Here is a 25998-nt window from a genome sequence, read left to right as displayed (position 1 = left end):
CATAGACTTGAAGGCAAATAGGATTAATGGAGATAAAATGGGTCATTTCATAATGATAAATGATTCAATTCACAGGAAGATAAAACAAATTGTAAACAAATATCCATCTAGTAACATATATATGTTATAAAATATGTAACAAAATATAATCCAACAATGAATAGACGTGAAAAAAATCTACCATGATAGTGGCAGATTTTAACATACTACTCTTTAGTAATTGATAAATTTAGCATAGTAGAAAATAATCAATCAGTAAAAGAAAAATGACTGAGTAAAAAAATGTGGAATGACACAAAGATACACTTAAGCCAACAGACACACACAACTGTAAAATATGTAGAAGTACCCATGGAGCTTTTGAGGCTGCGAGCCCCCTCCCCCAGAATACCACATACAGGCTATAGAGCAAGGTGCAACCTATTTTAAAGGATTATCAGACAGACCATATTTTTTGCCTGCAGTGCAATTAAGCTAGAAACCGATAATAAGGGGCACTGGGTGGCCCAGTCAATTAAGTGTCCGATTCTTAATTTCAGCTCAGGTTATGATCTCACAGTTTGTGAGATTGAGCTCTGCATCGGGCTTTGTGCTCAAAGCACAGAGCCTGCTTAGGACTCCCTCTCTCCCTCTCTCTCTCTCTGCCCCTTCCCTGCTCATATGTGCTCTCTCTCTCTCTATCTCTCAAAAATAAATAAACTTTAAAAACCCAATAATAAATGCACAATATATATTTGGAAATCAGGAAACACAATTCTAAGTGACTCAGAAGCTAAAGAAAAAATAATAATGAAAATTAGAAAATATTGAAATCTGATAGTGAAAAATGAAAAACACTGCAAAAACTGATAATGAAATATACTGCACATACATACTTATAGATTAAGGTTAAACAATGTGTAAAGGGAAATTTAAAGCATTGATGCTCACATTAGAGCAAAAGAAAGGATGATTAGTGAGTATATTAGTTTTTCTATTGCTATAAAAAAACAAATCGCTCCAAAGCTAACGATGTTAAACAGTGGTACGTATTTATCCTTTCTCATAGTTTTTGTGGGTCAGAAACTCCATGGCTGGGTGGTTCTGGCTTGAGGTGTTTCATGAGGTTGCAGTCCCCTTGCTGGCCAAAGCTACAATCATCTGAAGGCTTGACTACAACAGAAGCATCCACTTCCAAGGAAATGTTACTCACATGCCGCCATGTTGAGGCTGGCTGTTGGCAAGAGGCCCCAGGTTTTCTCCATTTGGCCCTCCTCAGAGGGCTGCTGCGTATTGTCACTAGATGTGGCCAGCTCCTCCCAAGCAAGTGACCCAAAAGAGAGAAAGCCAGGCAGAAGCTATTCTTTTTGTGACCTATTCTTGAAACTCAACATACTACTTCTGCCACCTTCTATTTGTGAGTCACTAAGTCTGGCCCCCATTCAAGAGAAAAATTAGGTTTCATTTTTCTCAAGGAAAAGGTTTCAAAGAATTTGCAAGCATTTTAAGACAATCACAATGAGCTAAGTATCTACCTGAAGAATGAGGGGGGTGGGGGTGGGGAACAGCCAGCAAAACAAAGTCCGAGGAAATAGAAGAAAGGCAATTAGAAAGATAACCTCAGAAATTCACCTAATAGAAACCAAATATGCGATCGTCTGCAAAACCCAAATTTGTTTTTTCGAAAAAATTGACAAAATTGACCAATTTCCAGTAAGACTGAACAAGAAAAAAAGAGGAGATACAGAGAGACAATATTAGAAATAAAAAAGGAACAACTATATGGGGTGCCTGGCTCAACTGGTTAAGCATCCAACTCTTGATTTCGGCTCAGGTCGTGATCTCACAATTCGTGAAATCAAGCTTCACATGCTGATAGCACAGAGCCTGCTTGGAATTCTCCCTCTCCCTCTCTCTCTCTGCCTCTTCCCATTGTGCACATGTTCACTCTCTTTCTCTCTCTCTTCCTCAAAATGAATAAATAAATAAACTTAAAAAAAAAAAGAGTAACCTTGATGGCAAAACGTCATGGCAAAATTACAGGCCAAATACACTCAACGCAGATGTGAACATTCCCTGATATATCAGCAAATCAAATCAAAATTACATTTCTATATGAGGGGAGATGGACACGGAGGAGGGTACTTGTGGGGATGAGCACTAGGTGTTATATGGAAACCAATTTGACAATAAACTATTTGCAAAAAAAAACCTAAAATTAAAAAAAATGAATGAACATTAAAAATATAAATAAATAAAACCCATTCCCTGCTTTGGCCTCAAAAAAAAAATTACATTTCTATAAACCAGGAACAAACAGAAAGTGTTCATTGCAGCACTATTAGTAATAAATAATGGAAACAACCCAAATGCCTATGTAGAATGCATATTAGAAGTTAGTGGCATATTAACACAATTAATACAAAATATTTTGCAATTAAAATCAATGAAATACAGCCATAAGCAATAACACGAGTGAATCAGTGGAGTAAAATATTGAAAAAGGAAGTCGTGAAAGAAGGCATGTAATAAAATTCCACAAGATAGTCTAAAAACATGCAGAATGATTATATATATAATATATATTTTTAGAATATATATTTTATATAAATATAAATATATATATTATATATATATTTATATATAATAAGGCTATGAAGAAAAGCAAATTACAAAATCTGGGATGGTGCTCTCTCAAAGGAAAAAGAAGGTAATAGGATGAGGAAAGGGCACATGAGAAATAACACAGGTGATAGTAATACTCTTTAAAGCTTCTGCATACTTAGTAAGCATTCCTTTACAGCTAGTCAATGTTTAATTAAAAAACAAACAAACAAACAAAAAAGCAAAAAAACCCTCCAGGGGCGCCTAGGTGGCTGTCAGTTGGGCGTCTGATTTCTGGTCAGGTCATGATCTCACAGTCCGAGAGTTCAAGCCCCCAATTTGGGCTCTGTGCTGACAGCTCAGAGCCTGGAACCTGCTTCAGATTCTGTGTCTTCCTTGCTTTCTGCCCCTCCCCACTTGCACTCTGTCTTTTTCTCTCTCTCTCTCTCAAAAATAAAAACAAACAAACAAACAAAACAACCTCCAAAACAACTAATAGAACGAACAACAGACAGCTCCCAGCATGGTTCTCTTCCATGTTACATGCTCCAAATTTGTTCACAGAATGGAAAGGACAGTGGCTCCCCTTCCCATGGCACTAGGTGAGACTTTTCTCCAAGCTCTCCTTCAACAAGCCTGTTGATTTTAAAAAGAAATCTAGGAACATATGCCAAATGGAATTTTTCATAATGTTGATTACACAGCCACATATTAAAACAGCCATCTCATTTTCTGTATCATTTCCATCTTACCATATTCCACCCAAAAGTTAAAAAAAACAAACACAAAAACCCTTGAAAGTTAGTCAAGCTTTGCCAAAATCAGTTGTAATAACGTCAAAAACTGTTCAGTTATTTTGGAATGTACCCAATCCAAATAACACAGACAAATAACTTTGCCTGAATGAATTTCAACTCTCTGCTTGTTTAATCTTTTTTTATTATTGCTCCAACTTGTCACCCTTAACTACCACCACAACACAACTTTTAGATCTTCATGCCAAAATAACTAATTGGTTCATTAGAAGTAGGAAGGTAGGGAGGGCGCCTGGGTGGCACAGTCAGTTGAGCACCGGCTCTTGGCTTCTGCTCAGGTCATGGTCTCACAGCTTCATGGGTTCAAGCCCTGCATCAGGCTCTGAGCTGACGGTGCAGAGCTTGTTTAGGATTCTTCCTCTCTTGCTTTCTCTCTGCCCCTCCCCGACTTGTGCTGTCTCTGTCTCTCTCAAATAAATAAATAAGCTTTAAAAAAATAAAAGGAGTAGGAAAAGGGTTGTGAACAGCAAGAATCAGTGGTTTCACTGAAGTGATAACATGCTCTGGACAGCCCAAAAGAAGTATCCAGCAGCAGTTCCATGGCAACCTAGCTTTAGGCAACAGATAAATGGAAGACTATATACAGTAGGTACTGGTACTGATGAATGCTAAATGTCTGCGAGAAAACACTTCTATTGATTCTAGTCTCTGATGGAGACCTATTCTTACAGCATCAATTCTTAGACTGTCTTGAAAGATTTCAGTAATTTAAGTGTACCCATAAGGATAAATAACATGAATGAAACGCTTTTAGATCTATCGTTTTGGCTTTTTACTTTAGCCTTATTCAGGTGTGAAATTAACATAAAATTATAAGATATCTAAAATGTACATCTTGTACATAAATGTATATATATACTACATATACATATATATGTAGTAATGGAAAGATTCCCCCATCTAGTTAATTAACGTGTCTATCACTTCATGTATTTATCTTTGGAAGGGGGGAGGTTAGAACATTTAAAATTCTACTTTTTTTTTTTTTAGCAAATTTCAATTATACAAAACAGCACTATCAACTATAGTCATCATGTTTTACGTTAGATCCTTAGACCTTATTCATCTTACAGCTAAAAGTTGGTACCCTCTTACTAACCTCTCCCTATCTCCCCTACCTTAGAGTCCTGGCAACCTCTTTTCTACTCTGTTTCTGTGAGTTCGACTTTTTTTTTTTTTCAGATTCCACATATAAGTGATACCATGAGGTATTTGTCTTTCTCTGTCTGGCTTATTTTAGATGTATTATTTTTAGACTATTCCAACTCATGGCCTTATAAGCAGCATAATCTTCCTTTACAAACCAGTTTTTATTTAAATTGCATAAAACCATATATAGTTTGCATTTTGCCATACACAAAACTTAACCAGTAAACAAGCTACCTTACCAAATATTTTACCTTTAGAGCATATCTAAACTAAAAGATACAGTTATGCTTAGCATGTGGACAATATACCGAGTTAAATTCGGATAGAACTACTTATCAAGAAACCAGACGTAACCTAGATTTGGATCATGCAAATGTATCACGAAAGTAGTCTGATTTAATAGTTTTGTGTTTTAAGTGACCAAGAGTTGAAGGAGTCTTCTAAAAAGTAGTGCCAATGGGGCGCCTGGGTGGCTTAGTCGGTTGAGCGTCCGACTTTCGCTTAGGTCATGATCTCAAGGTTCGTGGGTTCGAGCCCCGCGTCGGGCTCTGTGCTGGCTGCCAGCTCAGAGCCTGGAGCCTGTTTCAGTCTGTGACTCCCTCTCTCTCTGACCCTCTCCTGCTCACGCTGTCTCTCTCTCTCTCTCTCCTAGAAATAAATAAAAAAAAAAACATTTAAAAAAAATAAAAAAAATAAAAAAAAAATAAATAAATAAAATAAAAAGTAGTGCCAAAAAGACAATAGATGTCAAGGACTAGATGTCAGAATAACCAGTCCTCTACCACTAAGCGCCTGTGACCTTAGGCAAGTGAGTCACTATTTGAGCCTTACCATAAATGAACCCTGAGGGGTTGGAATAGGTGACTACTAAGGTCCCTTCCAAAGTCAACTTTGTATAAACAATAAGCAAGAGTCAGAAAGAGGGAAGTAATAACTCCTTTAGAGAAAACGGCATATTCACAAAGGGACAAAGAGAAAATACTTGTAATTTGTAGAGCATTAACTGTGTGAGTTAGAGCACAGGCTAAAACCAAGGAGAGAAGATCATCTCCAAGCAGGGAGAATCTTTGTGAAGAATTTTCTTTGGGACAGTCCCATGAAAACTGGAAACTGATATTTAGTTACTTATTAAACAGTAACTTAGCAAGCATTTTCCTTTATGGTGCATATAGGTTTCTATGCATTGCAATAAAAGTACACTGCAGGACAATTTTTATAAGTAAGAGTATGCAATGAGATGTTTATTAAAATTGTACTCATGTATGTCCACTCAAACATTCATTTGTAAGAAAGTGTCCAGAAGAGCCCACCCATAGTTAGAATTTTCTGACTCATAGATAGGGGTATCTGTAAATACGAGTATGTGCCACAAATTCCCAAGTATGTTTTCATATATAACAACATAAAATGCATTGTATAGTTTCACTTAAAACTGATTGATGCCCACATGAGACACTTAGTCCCTCAAGTAATGAACTTGTTTCACAGGTGATAACAGGCTGAGGAGCTACTGCTCCAAAGAGAAGTTAGTGAAAACAGAGAGGTCCACTGGTGAGCACTGGAGAGCATGAAACGTCATGTTCAAATAAACACACCAAAACGGGTTTGCTCTATCTACTTCAATCATAAGATCCTTTTCTGTTTTAAAATTCAGTTTAATTCAGCAGCTTTTATTGAACACCAAAAATGTGCAAGTGTCAAAACCAAATCTAATACAGGCGTTTGATTTGACATGGGATTTCTGGGATAAGAGCTCAAAGCAGTCAATCCTGACAGCAACCAATTCCAAAGTTTAATCACTGTGACAGCCTCATATTCAGCCTGACTCACTCCATTACAGGCACCCTGGGATGTCACAATTGTCATAAGTGATTCAACAGTCTAATTTGAAACAGAGGTTTGCAGGCCATCCTTACATGATTCTGTTCTTTTCTCCAAAATCCTTTGGGCTCTTCTTTTATATTATCTTTTCAACCCATGTCTCCTCCTGCTTCCCAGATATTTTACTGTCCCCTCTTCCTTAGTGTTCAAGATGAGGACACCAGCATCTGGTAAGTGGCAATCCTGGCTGTGCTTCAAGCTAGCACAGTACCGTCGAACAAAACTTTGCCAGCGATGCCCCTCCTTTCCAGCATCACCATTCATCCAGCTATGGTGGCCTTCTCGCATCGAACTCTTTTGTTCCTCAGTCCCTTTAGGTTTTGTATTGACGAATTCCTTCACTTACTCATGCCAGTGTGTTTTTGAAATAGGCCAAGCCACATTTAACAATTACCATCTCTAAAATTGTACTTCAATTCTGAAATAGGCTTTATTTTAGCAGTAAGTTATTAATTCGTTAATGTCCTTGAGCCATTTTATGAAACACAAGAGACTTGTCTGAGCACTGCAGGGGGATACAAACAAGGGTGACACACGATTTCCCTTGAGGGACTTGAAACAGGAAGAGAAATAGGACACGGAGATGTGAAAATGAACAATGGGAGGCAAACTATAGAGTTTCCAATTAGTTGGACATAGAACAGGTGCTAGAGAAGTTAACCTTGGGGTCTTCATGGCAGGGGTCAGACTGAAGCTTGTTCTCAAAGGAGCAAGGAAGAAGGAGGAAGGAGGCGTGAGCATTTGAGGTGTATGCAAAGCCAAAGGTTTCCAAGTGACACTCCAATTCAAAGAAGGCAGGAGGAGTAAAGCGGCAAGATTGAGAGAGAGGTGGCTTATGCCTGAGAATACAGTAAATCAGACCCAGCCAGTCGTCTCGGAATGAAATATTCCATCTTTGTGACAATGGCAGTGCCCATTGAAGGATTTTAATCAAAATTGTGCTTCCAGGTGATTTATCTGACTGTTACCTGTAGAGGAAGTGGCGGTAATTGGAAAAAATAAGATCAACCGAAAGCCTCTGGGAATGTTTTTTATACGAGTCCCAAAGCAGGTTGGTAGCAGTGAACTTGAAATAAAATATAGAACAGACACTGGCAATTAAGTAGGTATCTGTATGAAGGGGGTGAGTCAGAGAGCCTAAGTGAGTCACTGAATTTCACAAAGGTGTTATATTCCTGATGAGTATGCTGCCTACAGGTTCAATAGTAAAATCATAGATCCACATAGTGAGTGCATAAAAGCACCGACTCATTTTACTTAATGTTTACAGATTTTACATACAAACATCTTTAAGCTGCACCAACACACATGGTCCATGCTTTTTCACACATGAGCATATCTGAACTCCCAAAGGATGGAGGATTGAGATATTTACAGAGCCTTTACCAGGCACTAGACCCTTGGACAGCTGCTGCGGATGGGGATACATAGATAGAAAGCCAGTCTCCCTTTGAGGGGCTGGCGAACTACAGCCTTGCTACAAAGCCAGCCACAGCTTCAATGATGGCACTAAGGCTTTTGATTTCCCCAGATCGCCTCCTGTCTCCAGCCCTGCCCACGTGTCTGTCTAGGAGACTTCCTCACCTGGCTGCTCATGAACTTCTCCAATTCAACATCTATGACACTGACCACATTACCTCCTTCCCTTGGAACCTGCTCCTCCCCAAACAAGGCTCCAGTCTCTGAGAACGGTGGCAGCTGGGACTCCTCCCACTGCCTCACCCTCCACACTATCTAACCTCAAGTTCTGTTCATTCCGCTTCCTGGATCTCTCTTATCCAGCCGCCTCTCACTATCTCCATTATCAGCTGTCTGCTGCAGGCTACCCCCATCCGTTGCCTGCCTAGGCTTCCTAAGTGGCCTCCTGGCATCCCAGCCTGCTATTCTCCATCCTCTGCCCACATGGCAGCCAGTGTGACCTTTCCAAAATGAATATATAACTGAGTCACTTATCTGCTTGAAACCCTTTAATAGTTTCCTTTAGCTGTTAGAATAAAGTGCAAATCCTTTAATATCCATTGCAAAGCCTTTTTTATAGCCTGGCTCCTGCTCACCTTCCATCCCCACGTGGATCCTCTCTCCTCTCTAAGCACCAGCCACACAAAATTCTTCCCCTTTCTCTAATGATCCATGCTGACTCTCTTCCTGACCCCCACCCCTCACACACATCCGATTCCTCCTGCCAGAAACACCTTCTCCCCATCCTGCAAATTCCTATGCCCAGCCATCATTATCCTGAGCTGAAAAGACAGACTTGCGCTGATAATGATCATTATTCCATATTGTATACGTACAGCTCTATACTTGTTAAAAGAGTTTTAACTGTATCCCTGTAACTACAGTGACCAGAGTTTTCAAACTAAAGTTTGGAAGAAGAGGACTGGATTTTGGACAAAGGACTGTGTTAGGATACCTTTATATAAGTCTCATTTTATGGCAGGGGACATTTAGAACCCAGACCTTCCCTCACTGGGGACAAGGGATTGCAGTGTGATTCCTTAAAGGACAGAGGACTGAAGTTGCCCTAGGCACATATTATGCAATGGTTTGATATTCAGGGCAGTGTGTTGGAAGGAGGGATGTTCTGCTAAAGAATAATCTTGTGGAATTTTTTTATGCATGCTCAACGAAGAGGTGCCAAAAACAAAACAAAACAAAACAACACACACACACACACACCTTTATGTACCTGAGGAGTGTAAATAATCTTTGAGGAGCCCAGAAGCAGCTCCCTCTCTTGAAGGAAGAAGGAGCAGAGAGCCCTCTGCTTGCCCCAACCTACTCTAGGACATAGCTTTATTGTCCAAGAACTGGGTGTCGAGAGTAAATTTTCGAGACAAATCAGGCCCTTTGCTGAGATGAAATAGGAAACACACCCACCACATAAGGAGAAGGAGAAGTGGTTCTCGATTCAGGATGAATGGACAAGGATCCCTGGACCAATGTGAACCCCGAATTCCTGGGGCAAGTGGGCTGGGTTGTGTGGGACTGGAGCACCAAGGGAAGTGTCCTAGGAAGCCCTAGGGGCAGACATCTTTGGTGGAACTTACCACAAAGGTAATGAAATGATCTTCCCTCAAAGATTTCCTGAGGGTATTATACTCCGTGAAATGTATTAAACAGAGAAAGACAAACACTGTATGATCTCACTTACATTTGGAATCTAAACCCCCCCCCAAAAATCCAAGTCATAGAAACAGGTGTTATATTGGTGGCTGCCAGAAACGGGGTGGGAGGGGGGGTAGGGAAATGGGCAAAGGTGGTCAATCAAAGGTATAAACTTCCAGTTATAACATAAATAAATTCTGGGATGTAATGTACAATGTCATGACTATAGTTAACAATACTGCAGCATATATTTGAAAGTCACTAAGAGAGTAGATCTTGAAAGTTCTCATCACAAGAAAAAGAACTGTAATTCTGTGAGGCAATGGGTATTAACATACTGTGGTGATCATTGTACAATACATACATGCAAATATTGTATTGGACTAATACCATGTTATGTCAATTTATATTTCAATAAAAATGAAAAGGAAAAAAGAGAGGCACCTGGGTGGCTCAGTTGGTTGAGTGTCCAACTCTTGGTTTCAGCTCAGGTCACGATCTCATGGTTTGTGAGTTTGAGACCCGTGTCGGGCTCCACACTAATGGCGTTGGGAGCTCGCTTGCGATGCTCTTTCTCTTCTTCTCTCTTTGCCCCTGGCCCCCTTCCTCTCTCTCAAAATAAACACATAAACGTTTTTGAAAAAAAGGAAAGGAAAGGAAAAAAGGTCCCTGAGGACTTGTGAGTGGACAAAATCAATGATGGCCCAGCATCAGCTGCTAGAATGTCTCAGACCTAGTTCTCAACAGAGGCGTGTTGTGGACTGACAGACAGTGGAACAGAGAAAGCAGGCTGACAGCCCTACTCTAATTGCCTGAGAGTGGAAATCAGCAGCCTCCCTGCAGCCCCCTCAGGGTTTCTGGCCCCCATCATAGCCCTAGTTTTACATCTATTTCGACACTCTTCCGGTAATTATGGAAAAAAATAATGGTCCACTGTTCGTGAACCTCTTACGGGTTTACTCAAGATCATATAGTGAATAACAGGTAGAGGTGGAAACAACAAAAGTGAGTCAGTAAAGATGGGGGTGGGGTACATTGTGTGGTCAAAAACACGGAAAGACAAGTGAGAAGGGAAAGACCCGGGAGCTCACTGGTCCATGGCGGTCAAGGCTGTTCCTAACAATGCTCTGATGGTCTCTGGCCCAGCCTGGAGCTACTGGAAGTTCCACCACATCACAGCCAGTCTGCACAGAGCTGCAGTGAGGGAAAGTTGTTTCTGGACAGAGGAATGTGACATAAAATGAGAGCAAGTGACTAGACCTCATTATCTCAGTGCCTTTGATAACACTGGAGAGCAGAGTTAGGTTTTGAATTGACTGAAATCTTCCATAAATGGAAGCTGAATGCAGGCTAGATCATATCCAAAAACTCCCCAGGGAATTTCCTATTATGTACATGGAAGGGGGAATGAAGCAAGTCCCATCTGGCGAGGCAGAGAACATTCTCTGCTTCGTGAAACTTCATGGTTCTCATGGTTAGTGCCAACGGCATGTTCATACTAGACCGAGGCCCTGCACACAGAGGTGTAAGTGTATTGAAAAATGAGCTAGATGGAACGGGCATTGCCAGGCAATTCTTGTCTCTAAAACATCAAAACCACAAGGCAAGTTATTAATAAGGGTATCGTTTTTATAAAGTCCCTAACCAGGTATGAGCCAATATTGTGGCCAATGTTACTCAGAGTTGCTATAGCAAAATAGAGTGACATTATTTTTTCCCATAGCTTCCTATCAATACATAAGCTAAAATCAAGAACAGACTGACACATGTCGCTAGAGACTTTTGCTCTTGGGGACTGACATTCTCAGGGAAACCTCAGAACTCTAAAGAAAATATACAATGGTATTAGCCTTATTAGGAAATAAAGGCACTGATGGATAAGGTGACTCAATTCAAATGTCACCTGCTCAAAGAGACCTCCTCTGACAAGCCTCAAGTATTGAACTCCGTTCTTCACTATGGAGTAACGCCCCATTACTCTGCAACACATTATTGAGTTACCTTGTGAATTTGTGCTCCTATGGTCCTTCTCTGTTTGAATACAGACCCAGAGAGAGGAACCCTGCCCAGTCCATGACTCTGATCCTAACACCTATCGAGGCTTGCACAGAGTACATCCTCCATGGTATTTGACTAACTGCCTTCCCAGCGGCCAAAGAACAAAGAGCTTAATTATCTGTAACCGAAGACTTGGTGGAGTCCAGAAAACCCAGCATTCACATCAATTCATCAAAAACATCCCAGAGTGCCACGAAAAGTCTTTTCTCATGATAGACGTGATACTAATTAAATCCATGCCTAGAGCAAAGTGAAGCCACACTACTCCAGGTGTGGCCCGGGGCCGGCACCATCAGCATCACGTGGCAGTTTGTTAGTAAAACAAAATCAGGGCTCCACACAGATCCGGTGAATTGGAGTATCTGAGGGTGGGGCCCCCAAATCTGTGTTCAATATGTTCTCCAAGTGGTTCTGTGTACCGTAAAGTTTTGAGCAAGTCACTCAGATATAAGGGGAAGAAAAAACAAGGAGTGTCATAAGGACTAACTTTGCCAGGGACAGCTGGCACATCCTTGCTGTCACTTCAGCAAGGAACATCACGAGAAAGGAAGAGGATGAATTATGCACAAAATTATACGGAGAAGTACGGCTCACACGTGCCCCGCATTCTGTTTCACGGAGGCTTCCCAGGCCTGACTCAGGAACCAGCAAAGTGGCGGGCTCTCCTGGGCGCCAAACTCCTGCCTCACGTGACTTCCCCTCCTTCCAGGGGCCAGCACTATCTGTGGCTCTTTCTAGAAACTGGTCTAACAGGCGACCGAGCAGGCCCCCTGAGCAGCCACATACTACTGTCCTACCGTGGTTGAGATGCCTGATGCAGTCGTTCAGGAGAGCACTGAACTTCTTCTGCTCGGCGGCCTCGTGGAAGCAGAAGTAGCCGTGTCTGAGGAACGGCTGCCACAGGTACACCGGGAACTCCTTGGGCATGACCACAAAGGGCTGAGCGTGCTCCTTCTCACTGCATGCTAAAGAAATATTGAAAACACAAAGACATTTTAAAACGTGTCGTCTTCCATTTAAAACCCTTACTTCAGGAGGCACCTGGGTGGCTCAGTCTTGGTCTGACTCTTGGTTTCGGCTCAGGTCATGATCTCATGGTTTGCGGGTTTCCAGCCCTGCGTTGGGTTCTGCAGCTGGCAGCACAGGGCTTACTGGGGATTCTCTTTCCCCCCTCTCTGTGCCTCCCCATCTTGTGTTCTCTCTCTCTCTCTCTTTCACATTAAATACATAAACTTTAAAATACTTATGTCGGCCTGTGAGGGAAACCCTTTGGGGCAGGCCATGGAACAGAAACACGAAGCAGAGGTCTTCACAGGAGGGTGGAAAATGACAGTTCAGGCTCCTCTCACTCCAGCCACCAGCTCTACCTGTCTCACTCCAGCAGGTGGCCTCACCTGCTACCTGACAAAGGCAGCCAGGGCCACCAGACACCCTCTTTCTCAACTTCCTCCTAGCAATGCTCCGCAGAGTCTGCGCGTCCCCCTGGCCCTCCGCAGGCTAACCTGTCCACCTGCTCCCCCTCCGGTCCCCATGCCCGCTCTCCGCCCTGCGCTGTCCCCCCGCTCCCTGACGCTGCCAGATCAACATTTGCTTCTTTGTGCAGCGACCCTCTTCTCACCTCAGTCTGGTTCCTGCCCCGCCAGTCCTGAAACCCCATTGCTGAGGTCACTGACTTCATCCTAATGGCCAACCTGTGGCTTCTTCTTCATTACCTAAGCCTTCTTTTAAATTAAAAATATTTTTTTTTAATTTTTGAGAGAGAGAGCATGTGTGCACGTGTGAGCATGGTAAAGGCAAAGGGGGAGGGAAGGAGAGAATCTTAAGCAGGCTCCATGCTCAGTGCAGCTTGGTACCCATTTATGTGGGCAGGGAACAGATCTCACAGCCATGAGATCATGACCTGAGCCGAAATCAAGAGATGGACGCTTAACTGACTGAGCCACCCAGGCACCCCCATTACGTAAGGCTTTTAACCTAATCTGAAACACCTGTTGCTGCTAACTACCCCTCCTTTGGAAAGCTTTGTCTTCTCTCCCCTTGACTTGTAGCATCACCTCTCTCTGGGTGTCCTTCATGCTTTTTAAAAATTTGTTTCTTCTTGGCCAGCTTTACCGGTTCCTCTGCCCCTTCTCTCTATCCCCCTGTGAAGTGCTGGTGTTTGCCCTGTTCTGTCCTGGCTTCACTGCACTCCCGCTGGTCTCTGCTCTCCTTTGGCGTGGTCATCCATTCCATGATATCGTAGGTAACAGTTCCTATTACTTTTCTCCTTTCATTTCTATCTAGAAAATTCTTTCACCTAGAAAATCCTCATGCATCCTTCAAACATCCGTTCAAAAGTTATTCCTTGGGGGGCGCCTGGGTGGCTTAGTCGGTTGAGCGTCCGACTTTCGCTTGGGTCATGATCTCACGGTTCGTGGGTTCGAGCCCCGCGTCGGGCTCTGTGCTGACTGCCAGCTCAGAGCCTGGAGCCTGTTTCAGAGTCTGTGTCTCCCTCTCTCTGACCCTCCCCTGCTCACGTTGTCTCTCTCTCTCCTAGAAATAAATAAAAACATTAAAAAAAACTTAAAAAAAAAAAAGTTATTCCTTGGGGTGCCTTTGTTGGCGACCCCTGCCCCGTGCCACCAGAGACAGAGTTGGGTGCTCCTGATGTTATTCTTCCTAAATATTGCAGAGATCTGTTTTCATGCCTGGCACTCACACTCAGGGGGAGGGCACAGAATGAGATGAGCTCCCCACTGGGCCTCACACGGTTCCCCTCCCCAGGAAGCAGTACCACTGCCCTGGGGCTCCCGGAGGATGGAAGCCACCTCTTACATTATCTTTGTACGCTCGATCCTTAGCACAGCCATGGAACCTACTAGATGTTCAAGTACAGTTTGCTGAGTAAACGTATTGTGCTATCCTAGGAAAGTTTAAAAGCTTTAAACAATAGACTTTCACCACTTACCTCAAAAACAATTCCAAAAAACTCAGGTTAAACCATGCTACTATTCAGATCCCTATGTAAATTTTATTTCCTTCCATGCATTCCAATTATATATTATGCTATATATATATATATATATGTATATACATGACCTCCAGCTTATTAACTCTGTGTTCTCTGCCTACATAAAATGGGCACCAATCTTAGGGAAGGGAAGGAAAAAAGGACCCTCTAAGAGGCCACTGAAAGTACTGGGTGTACCCAACAATGACTCAAAGCCACTCCAAAACAGAGTCTTGCTACTGGCAAATTAATAAATTAAGACTGGATAAATAAAAAAATAGACTTCCTGGGGCATATATGAGGACTCTGTTTCAATGTCTTGAAAGCTGAAGGTAACAAAGTAGAATGCACTAGAAGCACAAACTTTGGCCCACCAGTACCTCGCAAGCTACCTGGCACATAATATAAGAATGAATCAATGTATGAATGAACAAACGAATGAATGATGAAATTCGGTAGCACAGACCTCTAGTGGTAACACATGATCTATTTTCCCCTTCTTTCTTAGTCATAAAATCCCTAATTTTCAGTTGAGCAGGTGACACCTTAAGATAAAGACGACATTTCCAGCTTCCTTTGCCCCAGCCACTATGTTCTGGTCAATGGAATATAAACTGAAGAGGTGGTGAAACCTCCTGGAAGTGGCCTTGAAGACAGGGAATGTCCCCACCTCCTCCTCTTTTCTCCTTCCTGCTGTCTGGAATGAGAAAACCCCTGGCTGCTGCTCCAGCAGCCCCCTCAGACTATGCCAATAAGGGTAAGGACCTAAACACAAATGGAGAAAGAGCTAGAAAGGACCCTGACATTTATGGAACTGTCATACCAGCCCTGGACTTGTAATACCCAAAATATTTTTAGCAAAATAATAAAGCCTTCTGTGTTTCAGCCTTTGGTTGTGTGCAGCAAATGAGATTCTAACAAAATGTCAATAAGTGAATCACTTTAGCCAAATATGAAGGCATTATTGATACATCATCTTGGTAGAATAGTGTATAAAGAAGACATATTCATTCATAACCTCTAGTGCTCTTCCCAAGTGAGGTTAAGGCTTCTCATCTTGATTGTGCCTTTATTCTTTCCAGTTGAATTGGTATCACACAGTGAGTCTTCCTGATTAACATGGTTTTGTGACACCATTCCTCTCACTCTTTCCAAGATGTCACAGTTTTGTACAAATAACTCAAAAGCAACATTGACCCTTTGCATTTAAAAGCTTCAGCAAGCCCCTTAAAATGCACCCCTCTCAGCCTCCAGTTATCTCTCATTTAACAACGTACAACAATTTTCCAGATGTCATTAGTCTGCATTTTTTCTGAGTTGAGTTACAAAGATATCACAAATGATCTACTGTAGAATATTCTATTTTTAAAACCCAGACAGCCACACCATACAATAAAAAAAGTCACTGAAATACCGAAATCTGAAGCTTTGGGCCAAACGGCATTAGTCACATAGGCCTTGTATTTTTTATTCCTTTTCATTCCTTCTGATATGATTTCACCAATAAACCAATAAATGTATTGTCTATGCTGACTGATTTCATTGGAAAGATCTACTGGAGAGATTCTGAAGACTCATCAAGTTGGTATGCCCATTTCTAGTGGTAGCTCCAGAGCCACAATGACATACAAGTAGATGCTGAAAGGAAATATAATAATATGTACAGAGCACATAAAGTGTTGTTGTGGCTTGAATTACTTAGTAATAATTTGTTAGTCTAGGTTTATGGTCCATGTACTAATCCTATAATAGTGCTATTAAAAACACTATGCTAAGCATTCTGCACAAAAATAACGATTGATAAAATAATTATAATTTTCTCCATAAATTCTAATGATATGATTATGCCCATTAATAAGAACCAGGTCTCTCTTCAAGAAATCAAGCAATTACTGTGTGGCATGATTTACACAAAGCCAGATGGAACTGTTCTCCACAGTTCATGAATTTCTATGAAACGTGCTATTTGGTCTACATATTATCCATCACTTTCTCTACATGGAAAAAGTGGAATAAATGAATATCAAAGTATGGTATAGCTGGAAAGATCCTTCTAGATTTTTAAGGTAGAGGGCCTAGAGTAGGAGAATCAGAAACCAAAAAGGTTCAGCAACAGCTAGGGAAAGCACTTGATAAGTGTCACAGAACTAGATAAAAATCCAGCCTCCAAATTTATCATTCAATGTTCTTTCCATGGCAGCAATCAGCTATTACTTACAGATATGCTGATTAATACAATGCTCTTTTTATACAGTAACTATGAGTGGCTCTAACGTTTGCTTAAAGTACTTTCTCAATTTAGGATACTTTACTGCCTTGTCATCCTAAAATTGTAAAAATAATCTTCCTGGACGCATCTGGACTTGTTTGCTTAAGGGTGGGATTGTATATTTCACAGACTGGACCCTACCTATTATTTCTGCCGCCCTGTGTATTGCTATTAAGGCTGGCACATATCCCAAAGTCTCAAGATGCCTGACAAATGAATGGTACATTTTCCATGTGCTACAAACACGGTGACTGACTTGTGTATCACTGAATATGATTTAAAATAACAGAAGTGGTAACATGTTTATCCAAATTAGAGAAATGACATCTTCCTTTTGTCTAGAGAGAACATGTGGCTAGCCCTAAGTTTCTCAGCCCCGGCAAGTATTCATATTTTATGACAGATAACTCAATGTCAGGGGCTGTCCTGTGCATTGTAGCATGTTCAGCAGTGTCATTACCTTCTATCCAACCAAAAATGTCTCCGGACACAGCCAAACGTCCCTGGCAAGTGAAATCCCCTTCCACCATTGAGAACCACAGGTCTAGCTAAACAAAGCAAGTTTAGGAGTTTTGCCTTGAGAAAGGATGCTAAGCAACTCACCAATAGGGTCTGGGAAAAACCGATCAGATAACAAATTATATTCATCTTCTGAGGTTAACACCCTGCCACCAGCTGGAAGAATTCGGCTTTTAGGAACTGCTCCTTTTTGATAGGCCTGGGGAGAAAAAGGCATAAATAAGTGATTTTCCCCATTTGGATGTTTGAAAAATATCAGTAATATTAGAAATAGACACAGGCACACACAACTCAGAGACAGAATTTCCTACACTAAGTCACTGAGTAAGAGCCACATATTTTAAAAATATGTTTTGCATACCTGTTCTTTGCAAGATATTACTTTAATACTTTCAAGTGATGGTCACAACGTGGTAAGTCAGAGTCTTTAATCTCAGGAGATTCACTCTAGCTATGTTTCTCAAGTGGGGAAAACATAATTGCAGTAACTTCCAGAAATTCTGCACCACACTTAACCAGGTCAGACGCTGGCACCTGAATCGTTCTTGTAATCACACCGGTCACGACGCATACAGACATTTACTGCAGAAAATGCTTAGGGGCTGAAACGATGCTCAGCGTCCTTCATCATCAGGGAAATGCAAATCAAGACCACACTGAGATACCACCTCACGCCAGTCAGAGTGGCTAAAATGAGCACATCAGGAGACTCTAGATGCTGGCGAGGATGTGGAGAAACGGGCACCCTCCTACACTGCTGGTGGGAATGTAATCTGGTTCAGCCTCTCTGGAAAACAGTTTGGAGGTTCCTCATTAAATTAACATTAGAACTCCCCTATGACTCAGCAGTAGCACTGCTAGGAATTTACCCAAGGGTACAGGAGTGCTGATGCATAGGGGCACATGTTCATAGCAGCACTCTCAACAATAGCCAAAACATGGAAAGAACCTAAGTGTCCATCAACTGACAAATGGATCAAGAAGATGTGGTATATTTATACAATGGAATACTACATGGCGATGAGAAAGAATGAAATCTGGCCATGTGTAGCAACATGAATGGAACAAGAGGGTGTTATGCTGAGCGAAATAAGTCAGGCAGAGAAGGACAGATACCATATGTTTGCACGTATAGGTGGCTTAGGAGGAACTTAACGGAGGACCATAGGGGAGAAGAAGGGAAAAAAATAGTTGGGGAGAGGGAGGGAGGCAAACCATGAGAGACTCTTGAATACTGAGAACAAACTGAGGGCTGAGGGGGGAGGGAGGAAGAGGGGAAGGGGAGTGATAGGCATGGAGGAGGGCACTTGTTGGGATGAGCACCGGGTGTTACATGTAAACCAACTTGACAATAAACTATAAAAACAAGAAAGGAAAAGAAAATGCTTAGGGGTTCATGACTAGTGACATATGGGACATGTAAGTGCAATTATGGTTGCCGCGGATTTTCACCAAAAATATAAAAATGTCGCCATGATAAGATGTGCCACCAGGTGAGACTGTTTTGCAGTAAAACGGTCTGGGATGGAAACGCAACATCATGACATCAGAACAAAGCGCAGCCAGGAGATGAAAAGCTCACAAGCAGTTTGTCCGGAAGATCCACTCGTGGGGACAAAGAATAAGGAAACACGTAAGCAAGTGCATCTGATGGGAGGGCTTAAGTCAGGGCAAAATTTTGAGATGAACAGCCCAAATGCAAAATCGGAATGGAAACCTGGAAACTGCAGTACCCAAAATCTAGAAGGTAGTCTTGGGGAAAAGGAAAATGATGTCGATCAAGGCAACAAAATCGTAATAACAATACATATTCTGGATCAATTGGATGGCAAGTGAAGACAAAGCAAATTCTTGCATATCTAAGAAGGTTGCTTTCCAATTTGTAAGAACCACTCATCAGCTGCTTAAGCACATCAGGGACCCAGAGCATAACAGAGAAGAATCTGAAGGGGTGACTTCGAGAAAGTCTAAGGAGCAGTTCAGTTCAGTTCAGTTCAGTTCAGACTGGCCCCAAGACTGAATTGTGTTCTTTGTTATAACAGGCCCCAACCTGGCTCTTATGAATGTTATGTAATTTAATCCCCAAAAGGGTGCTATGAATCAGTTGTTCTCTCCATCTTATAAATGAGGAAAATGAAGCTCAAATAACTTGTCAGTAATCCAGTGGTAAGTTGGTGACAAAGTCAGGAATCATACCCGGGTCTATCCAGAAAGTGAACAGAAAGTCGTGCCTGCTTATCAAAAGACAATGCTTCGTTTTCTCCTGCTGAATTACCTGCCAAAACTGCACTTTTGACGAAATAATAGGCAATTTATAGGTACTTAATTTACAACTTTTAGGTGTAATTAAAAAATGCCCTTCTATAAGTGAACAAACAGGATATTATTAAAACTTTGAGGAATTATGGTAAACTGCATAGGCAGTTTTTAAATTTCCATGTTAAAAAAATGCAGTTATTATCAGATTCAGTGACAGTATCTTAACAACCTGAACAAGTTTATTAAAAATGATGAGCAGTGGCGCCTGGGTGGCTCAGTTGGTTGAGTGTCCAACCCTTGATTTTGCCTCACGTAATGATCTCACAGTTTGTGGGATCGAGCCCCACGTTGGGCTCTGCACTGACAGTGCAGAGACTGCTTGAGATTCTCTCTCTCTCCTTCTCTCTATGTCCCTCCCCTACTTGTACTCTCAAAACAGATAAACATTTAAAAAACAACAAAGCAATATAGTCCAGAAATTGCAAGTTGAAGGAACAAGCTTGAAAAAATGAAAAGAGGAAGGAAAAGACACCAAAATTTGATTCAAAATTAAAACTCAAGTTAGTGCCAAATATGGTGAAACCCTAATAAATCCAAGAGAAAGCTCTATATATGTTTTCTCCCGATTAGTTAGTAGTAATCATACCACTCTACACTGGGCTCTCCCAGCACCTGGCCATATGCTGAGTGCCTCAATGCATTCATTTGTTTGATCCTCACAACAACACTGTAACGAAGGGATCGTGTTCACCATTTATTTTACAGATGAGAAAACTGAGGCTCAAGGAAATGTATAATTTTTGCAAGGACACATATCCAGTAACTGGCAAAGGTGTGATTCAAGGCACATTATATTATCCATGATGCTATCCTGTCTCTTCTCAAACTTCCCTGAAATACTGTAATGTGCCATCCAAAATATGAGGTGATTTGTTATTATTATCATTATTGTAGGTAGTGCATTGACAATTTGCTACGGAGAGCAAATCAGGTGTTGAATAAAGTCCTCATTTGATAAGCAGAGAAGATATTAGCTTAATGAATGTTAAGAGTAAGACTGCTTAAGAGAGCACTTGAGCATTGCCTGGGAGCCTGTGGAATAAGTTTGAACTGTATTTTATTTCTACTTTCCATCAGAAATGTAAAGGACACACATTGACCTGTCAAAGCCTCTTCCTAGCGATTTAGCATCAGAAGTATTACTCAAAGTACCCATGGAGGTTGTGCTGAGTGCTCTTGGACTGAATCAAGAAAGCGGTTTTGTTTTGTTTTTGTTTTTTAAAAGGGGTGTTCTTTTAAAAATTTTTTTTAATGTTTACTTATTTTTGAGAGAGAGATAGAGTGCAAGCAGGGGAGGGACAGAGAGAGGGGGGAACACAGACTCCGAAGCAGGCTCTAGGCTCCAAGTGGTCAGCATAGAGCCTGAGGCAGGGCTCGAACTCACGAACTGTGAGATCATGACCTGAGCCAAAGTCAGATGCTTAACTGACTGAGCCACCCAGGCGCCCCAGGAAAGCAGTTTTAAATCTGTTCTTACCTTGAAATGTTTGAAAAGTAACCATTCATTTCAAAAGGAGCTTGAGGATAGATGTAAACTAAAAATGTGTACAGTGCGAGATCTGGAAAGAAGCAATGGGATCATTCGGCCTAACTCTCTAATTGAGGCTCAACCTAAACTTTAGTTTCCCAAATTCACTGTTCTTTCCTCTTATGCCAAATTACCTCCCTACATGGGGAAAAAAATGAAAACCAATAAAAACTGAAGTCTTTTCAGGCTTTACACTCTACCTCACTTACTCTGTAGTTTATAGACATATTATATTAGATAATAATCTAATTATTTTACAGAAAAATAATATGATAAGCAGAAAAAAGTTAAATGAAAAAATCCATAAGCATAAGTGGCATAAAGTATTGAAATGTCTGAATTCGTAGCAACCAGGCAAATTCAGTCATAGTCTTAGTAAGTAACCCTCAGCTGCTTGTCACATAGGAGGCTTAACAGTAGGCAGATGTGGTGGAGACATTGAGCAGAGAGGGGGAGATATGAGGACAGTGACTGAAAAAGACCCTAAAGCTGAATGATCATAGGAAAGGTCCCTGCACTGGTCACTCAGTGTAACCTATCTTCATACTCACTTGCAATTACTCGTTCCAAGTGTATCTTGCCCACTAGGCTGCAGGCGTTTTTCTCATCTGCTGTTACATGTTCAGAACCGTCTAGGACACTTGGTATATAACATGCATTCAGTAAACATGTTAACTGAAGTGAGTGTCTGCATGAGTCAGTGCTTATTGAATGAATGAACCTCAAAAGAGAGGGCATGTCAATCAACCCAGCCAATGTTTGAAAATGTTGCAAATGGAAACCAGGAAATGTTTTACCTCTTTGTTCTCATAGCTCTCCACAGCAAAATCATTTTTAATCACAATGTACCGCTCCTTCCATTTCTTTATGTCTTCAGCAAACTGTGATAGCTCTGCTTCATACAGAACAGTTCCAGGCTCCAACGGTGGCTTTAAAGAAGGTGAACAGAATTAATTATTACAAGAGAAGACAACATAGCATGCTACCAACTAACTAGTCTATCCAGGGGAGTTCAAGGACTATTTTAGGAAACTATCTTGTGCTGAGATCCTGGGAAAATTGTTGCTTCCCACCTCCTTCCACACTTCCCCTTCCTATTCCCTCTGACCAAATGCAAATATTTGTCTTATTGATATTTTTGTGATTTCCATTTCCCTCCCTTAGGCTATAAGAAGAGAAGTAGAGGGTAGAAGGGATTATAGGAAGAAGGTTGTGCTTTGTATACATGTGGCACTTAATGAATCTGTAGTAAACTCTGGAAGAGAGGGAGTGAGGTAGTTAAGTGTAAGTTGTGGCTATCTATGCCAACATCTTGAATATGCCTGAAAATTGGAGAATTAATAGGCTGCTCCCCTATCCACCCACCATAAGGTGTAGCCTTGAGGGTCAGTGGGCTTCCCAGATTCAAAAGCCCTGGGGGTCCAGGCTGTAAACACTTAGCTCATCCCCATGCTCAAGGAGACCATGCTTGCCATCTGGCTGAAGATCGAGCAGGCAAGCCAGCACACCTCAGTTCTGCCTTTCTACTAAAGCAAAAGGCTTGAGGATTTCTCCTTAACCCTGGTGACATATGTGCTGTAGGGGAGTCTCTGTTAGATTCTTAGTTAGGTCCCCCTTCGGGCTAACTCTGTAAGGAACAGTTCCCATCCTGTCTCATAGTATAATTCCTGTATTATCTCAGAAGATAGGAATGGCCTCCTGTCTTGCACATGTCACTGAATTTACATCTATTTTCCCTTTATTAAAAAAATCCAAGTGCCTCTAGAAACGTATCCCTCCACTTTCAAGCAAAATTTACATGAACCGTACGGAGAAGATAGATATGCTAATCTTTTTAAGAATTGGCTAAGGGATGAACTAAATTGCCTTCTGACTTTATTCTGTCCTGACAGATAAAGGGGCAGTTTCCTATCTTGCCTCATTAACAGGTAAGAGAGGACCTCACTCTTCTCTTTAAATGAGATTGAACCAACATATAGGATGAACTCTATAGCTTTATGTGCAGCAATTTTTTTTAACTTGGGCCACTTAAATCAACTGATATGCTTGTTTAAAATGTGGCCTTACCCTAGATTTACTATATCAGAATCTCTGGGGTTATGGACCAAACTTTGCATTTTTAACAAATTCCCTACATTGTGAGAATCACTGTTTATGGGGATAATACTCAGTTATCCCTGCACACTCATGTGGCTAAATCTATAGGTCAATTCACTCAACCTCTCAGCAGTATCTGACCTGTTTATCACTCCCTCCTTCTTATAAGCCCTTCTTTATTGGCCTTCTGGCACATTCCTCTTTCCTGATTTTCTCCTCCTGTACAGGCTATTTCTTGTCCGTCAGTCTTGCTGGATCCTCTTCTAAATGTTGGAGGGTCTAAGGCTTCGTTGTGGAATCTCTTCTTTTCTCTATCGATACTCTCCCTTATTATGTCTCAGGGCCTAATACCAGTTATAAGCTAACAACGGCCAAATATCTATTCTCTAGCTTCGACCTCTCCACTGAGTTGTAGATGAGAGCATTCAACTACCTATTCAATATCTCCACGGTGTGAGTTAAATAACCATCTCAAACCTACATGGTCAAAAGGGAACTTGTGATTCGTATCCACCTCTGAGTCTTTCCTCTGAATAAAGGCAACTCTATCCACTTATTTGCTCAGACTAAAAACCAAGATGTCATCACTGATTTTCTCTCTTCTTCTATTATGTCCTACCCATTCCATCAGCAAGTTCTGTCAGCTCTATCTCAAATACATCTGGACTTGGATCTTTCCTCACAACTGCCACCATCACCACCCTAGTCCAGTTTGCCGTCACCCTTCTCTTGCCTTGCTATGGAGTCCTTCTCGCCAGTCTCCAAATTCCCTTCTTATCTGTCTTCCCTTCTTATAGTCTATTCACTGTAGAGAGGCCCAAAGAGGTCTCCTAAAATTGTAAATCACTCTGTATCCAGTACCCTCTAATAACATCTCTTCACGTTTAAAATAAAAACACTTGAGGTGCCTGAGTGGCACAGTTAAGCATCTGACTCTTGATCTTGGCTCAGGTCATGATCTTATGGGTTTGTGATTTCAAGCCCTGCATTGGGTTGTGTGCTGAGGGCATGGAGCCTGCTTGGGAGTCTGCCTCCCCTTCCCTCTGCTCCTCCCCAATTGTGCTCGCTCTCTCTCTCTCTAAGTAAATAAGTCAACTTAAAAAAATTTTTTTAAAAAAGAAAGAAAGAGGGGCGCCTGGGTGGCTTAGTCAGTTGGGCGTCCAGCTTTCGCTTAGGTCATGATCTCGCGGTTCGTGGGTTCGAGCCCTGCGTTGGGCTCTGTGCTGACTGCCAGCTCAGAGCCTCGAGCCTGTTTCAGTCTGTGACTCCCTCTCTCTCTGACCCTCCCCTGCTCATGCTGTCTCTCTCTCTCTCTCCTAGAAATAAACAAAACATTAAAAAAAGAAAGAAAGAAAGAAACCCTTATCACAGTCTACAGCTCCTACATGGTCTGGTCTTTCCCTTTCACTCTGTAGTCATTTATCATCCCTCCTCCCTTGCTCACGCTGCTCTCAGCATGTAGCCTTCCTGATGTGCCTAGGACTCCTGCAGGACCTTTGCACGAGCTGCTCCATCTCCCACAGATATTCACCCAGCCTACCTACTCTTCTTTCACTTGAGTTTCTGCTCAAATTTCATCTCCACATGGGGCTTCACTGACCATCTTCTCTAAAATAAGACTCCTCCTTTATTTTTCTTTGAAGCATTTATTAGCACCAGAAGGCACCTGATATATGTTGGTGTATTTGTTTACTATCTCCTACTTTTGATTATAAACAGGAAAGCAGAGAATTCGTTTTGATCCCCAATTCTTAGAGTAGGGCCTGGCATATACTAAGTGTCAATCCCTATTTGTTGTGGTTGTAGGTAATTATTATGACGGCAAGGGAGAAAGAATAAGTTACGAGGTTAGAAGAGAAGATCATGTTTGATCAATGACTAAAGCAAAAATGCCCATAGTAAAAGGCACTGAAATTATGACCTTTTTTTAAAAATTGAACTTCACTACAGCAAGTCAGATTTCCTGATATTAAAGCATCAGTGTGGGGAAAATAATAAAATCGATCATGCTAGGTTTCTTTTTATATGGATTACACCATCAACAAGAAATCATACATTCTAAATTCCAGGCAAATAGAGTTTTTTGAGCATGAAATGATTTGAGAACAGATATTTTCCCTAAGAACAGAGTTTTTCAAACTGCCATTCAATTTACTGTTTATTTCAGAAATATGGTGTGTTATAAAGCATCCTTCAGAAGTGGGAGAAATTTGTCAACCAAATGTCCACGGGTTACCTTGGTCTTCAAAAATTGTGATGTCAAATCTCTTTGTTGTTCTACTTCACTGCGAACATGATTGCAGAAGGCCACAGAGTACTGACGACTATAAAAGGGACTGAAGTTTTTGATGGTAGCCTCAGTTTTCCCTAGAAAAATAGGAAAATTAGAATTTAGAAATGTGGCATCTCTTACAAAATAGACACACATCTTCCCCACTAATGCCACTGTTTCCCAAGGATTTGTTAGTTCACATTTCCTGAGAACTTTGTAAAATGCCGCACATGCCTTTATCTCTCCCTCCCCTTCTGACGTCATCTTGAGAGTCCCTGCTGTCCCTAAGGACCATCTATCCAGTAATCAATAGAATTTTTCTTCATCTTACATCAACAACCCATTGCCTTGGCCATAAACTCAGCCATCCTTCTATATCCTTCTATGACTACCATTCAACCTTATCCGGTT

The 25998-nt window shown here is 41.4% G+C and overlaps 1 protein-coding gene across 1 annotated transcript in view; it reads right to left on the bottom strand.

Annotated features, from left to right (window-relative positions):
* The window catches only part of NIBAN1 (niban apoptosis regulator 1), a 144678-nt gene that overhangs the window by 61225 nt on the left and 57455 nt on the right, over positions 1-25998 (bottom strand). Inside the window, exons 2-5 of the mRNA XM_039256616.1 lie at positions 25552-25682; positions 22016-22147; positions 17456-17570; positions 12392-12559 (exon numbers count right to left, since the gene is read on the bottom strand). Of these exons, the coding sequence (XP_039112547.1) occupies positions 12392-12559; positions 17456-17570; positions 22016-22147; positions 25552-25682 (546 nt within the window). The remainder of the gene's footprint in view (positions 1-12391; positions 12560-17455; positions 17571-22015; positions 22148-25551; positions 25683-25998) is intronic.

The sequence above is a fragment of the Hyaena hyaena genome, unplaced genomic scaffold (assembly GCF_003009895.1).
Source record: "Hyaena hyaena isolate Hyena2069 unplaced genomic scaffold, ASM300989v1 scaffold_580, whole genome shotgun sequence".
NCBI classification, from domain to species: Eukaryota; Metazoa; Chordata; class Mammalia; order Carnivora; family Hyaenidae; genus Hyaena; species Hyaena hyaena.
The sequence above is the reverse complement of the archived record's forward strand: the minus strand, read 5'-3'. Positions and strand labels throughout refer to the sequence as shown.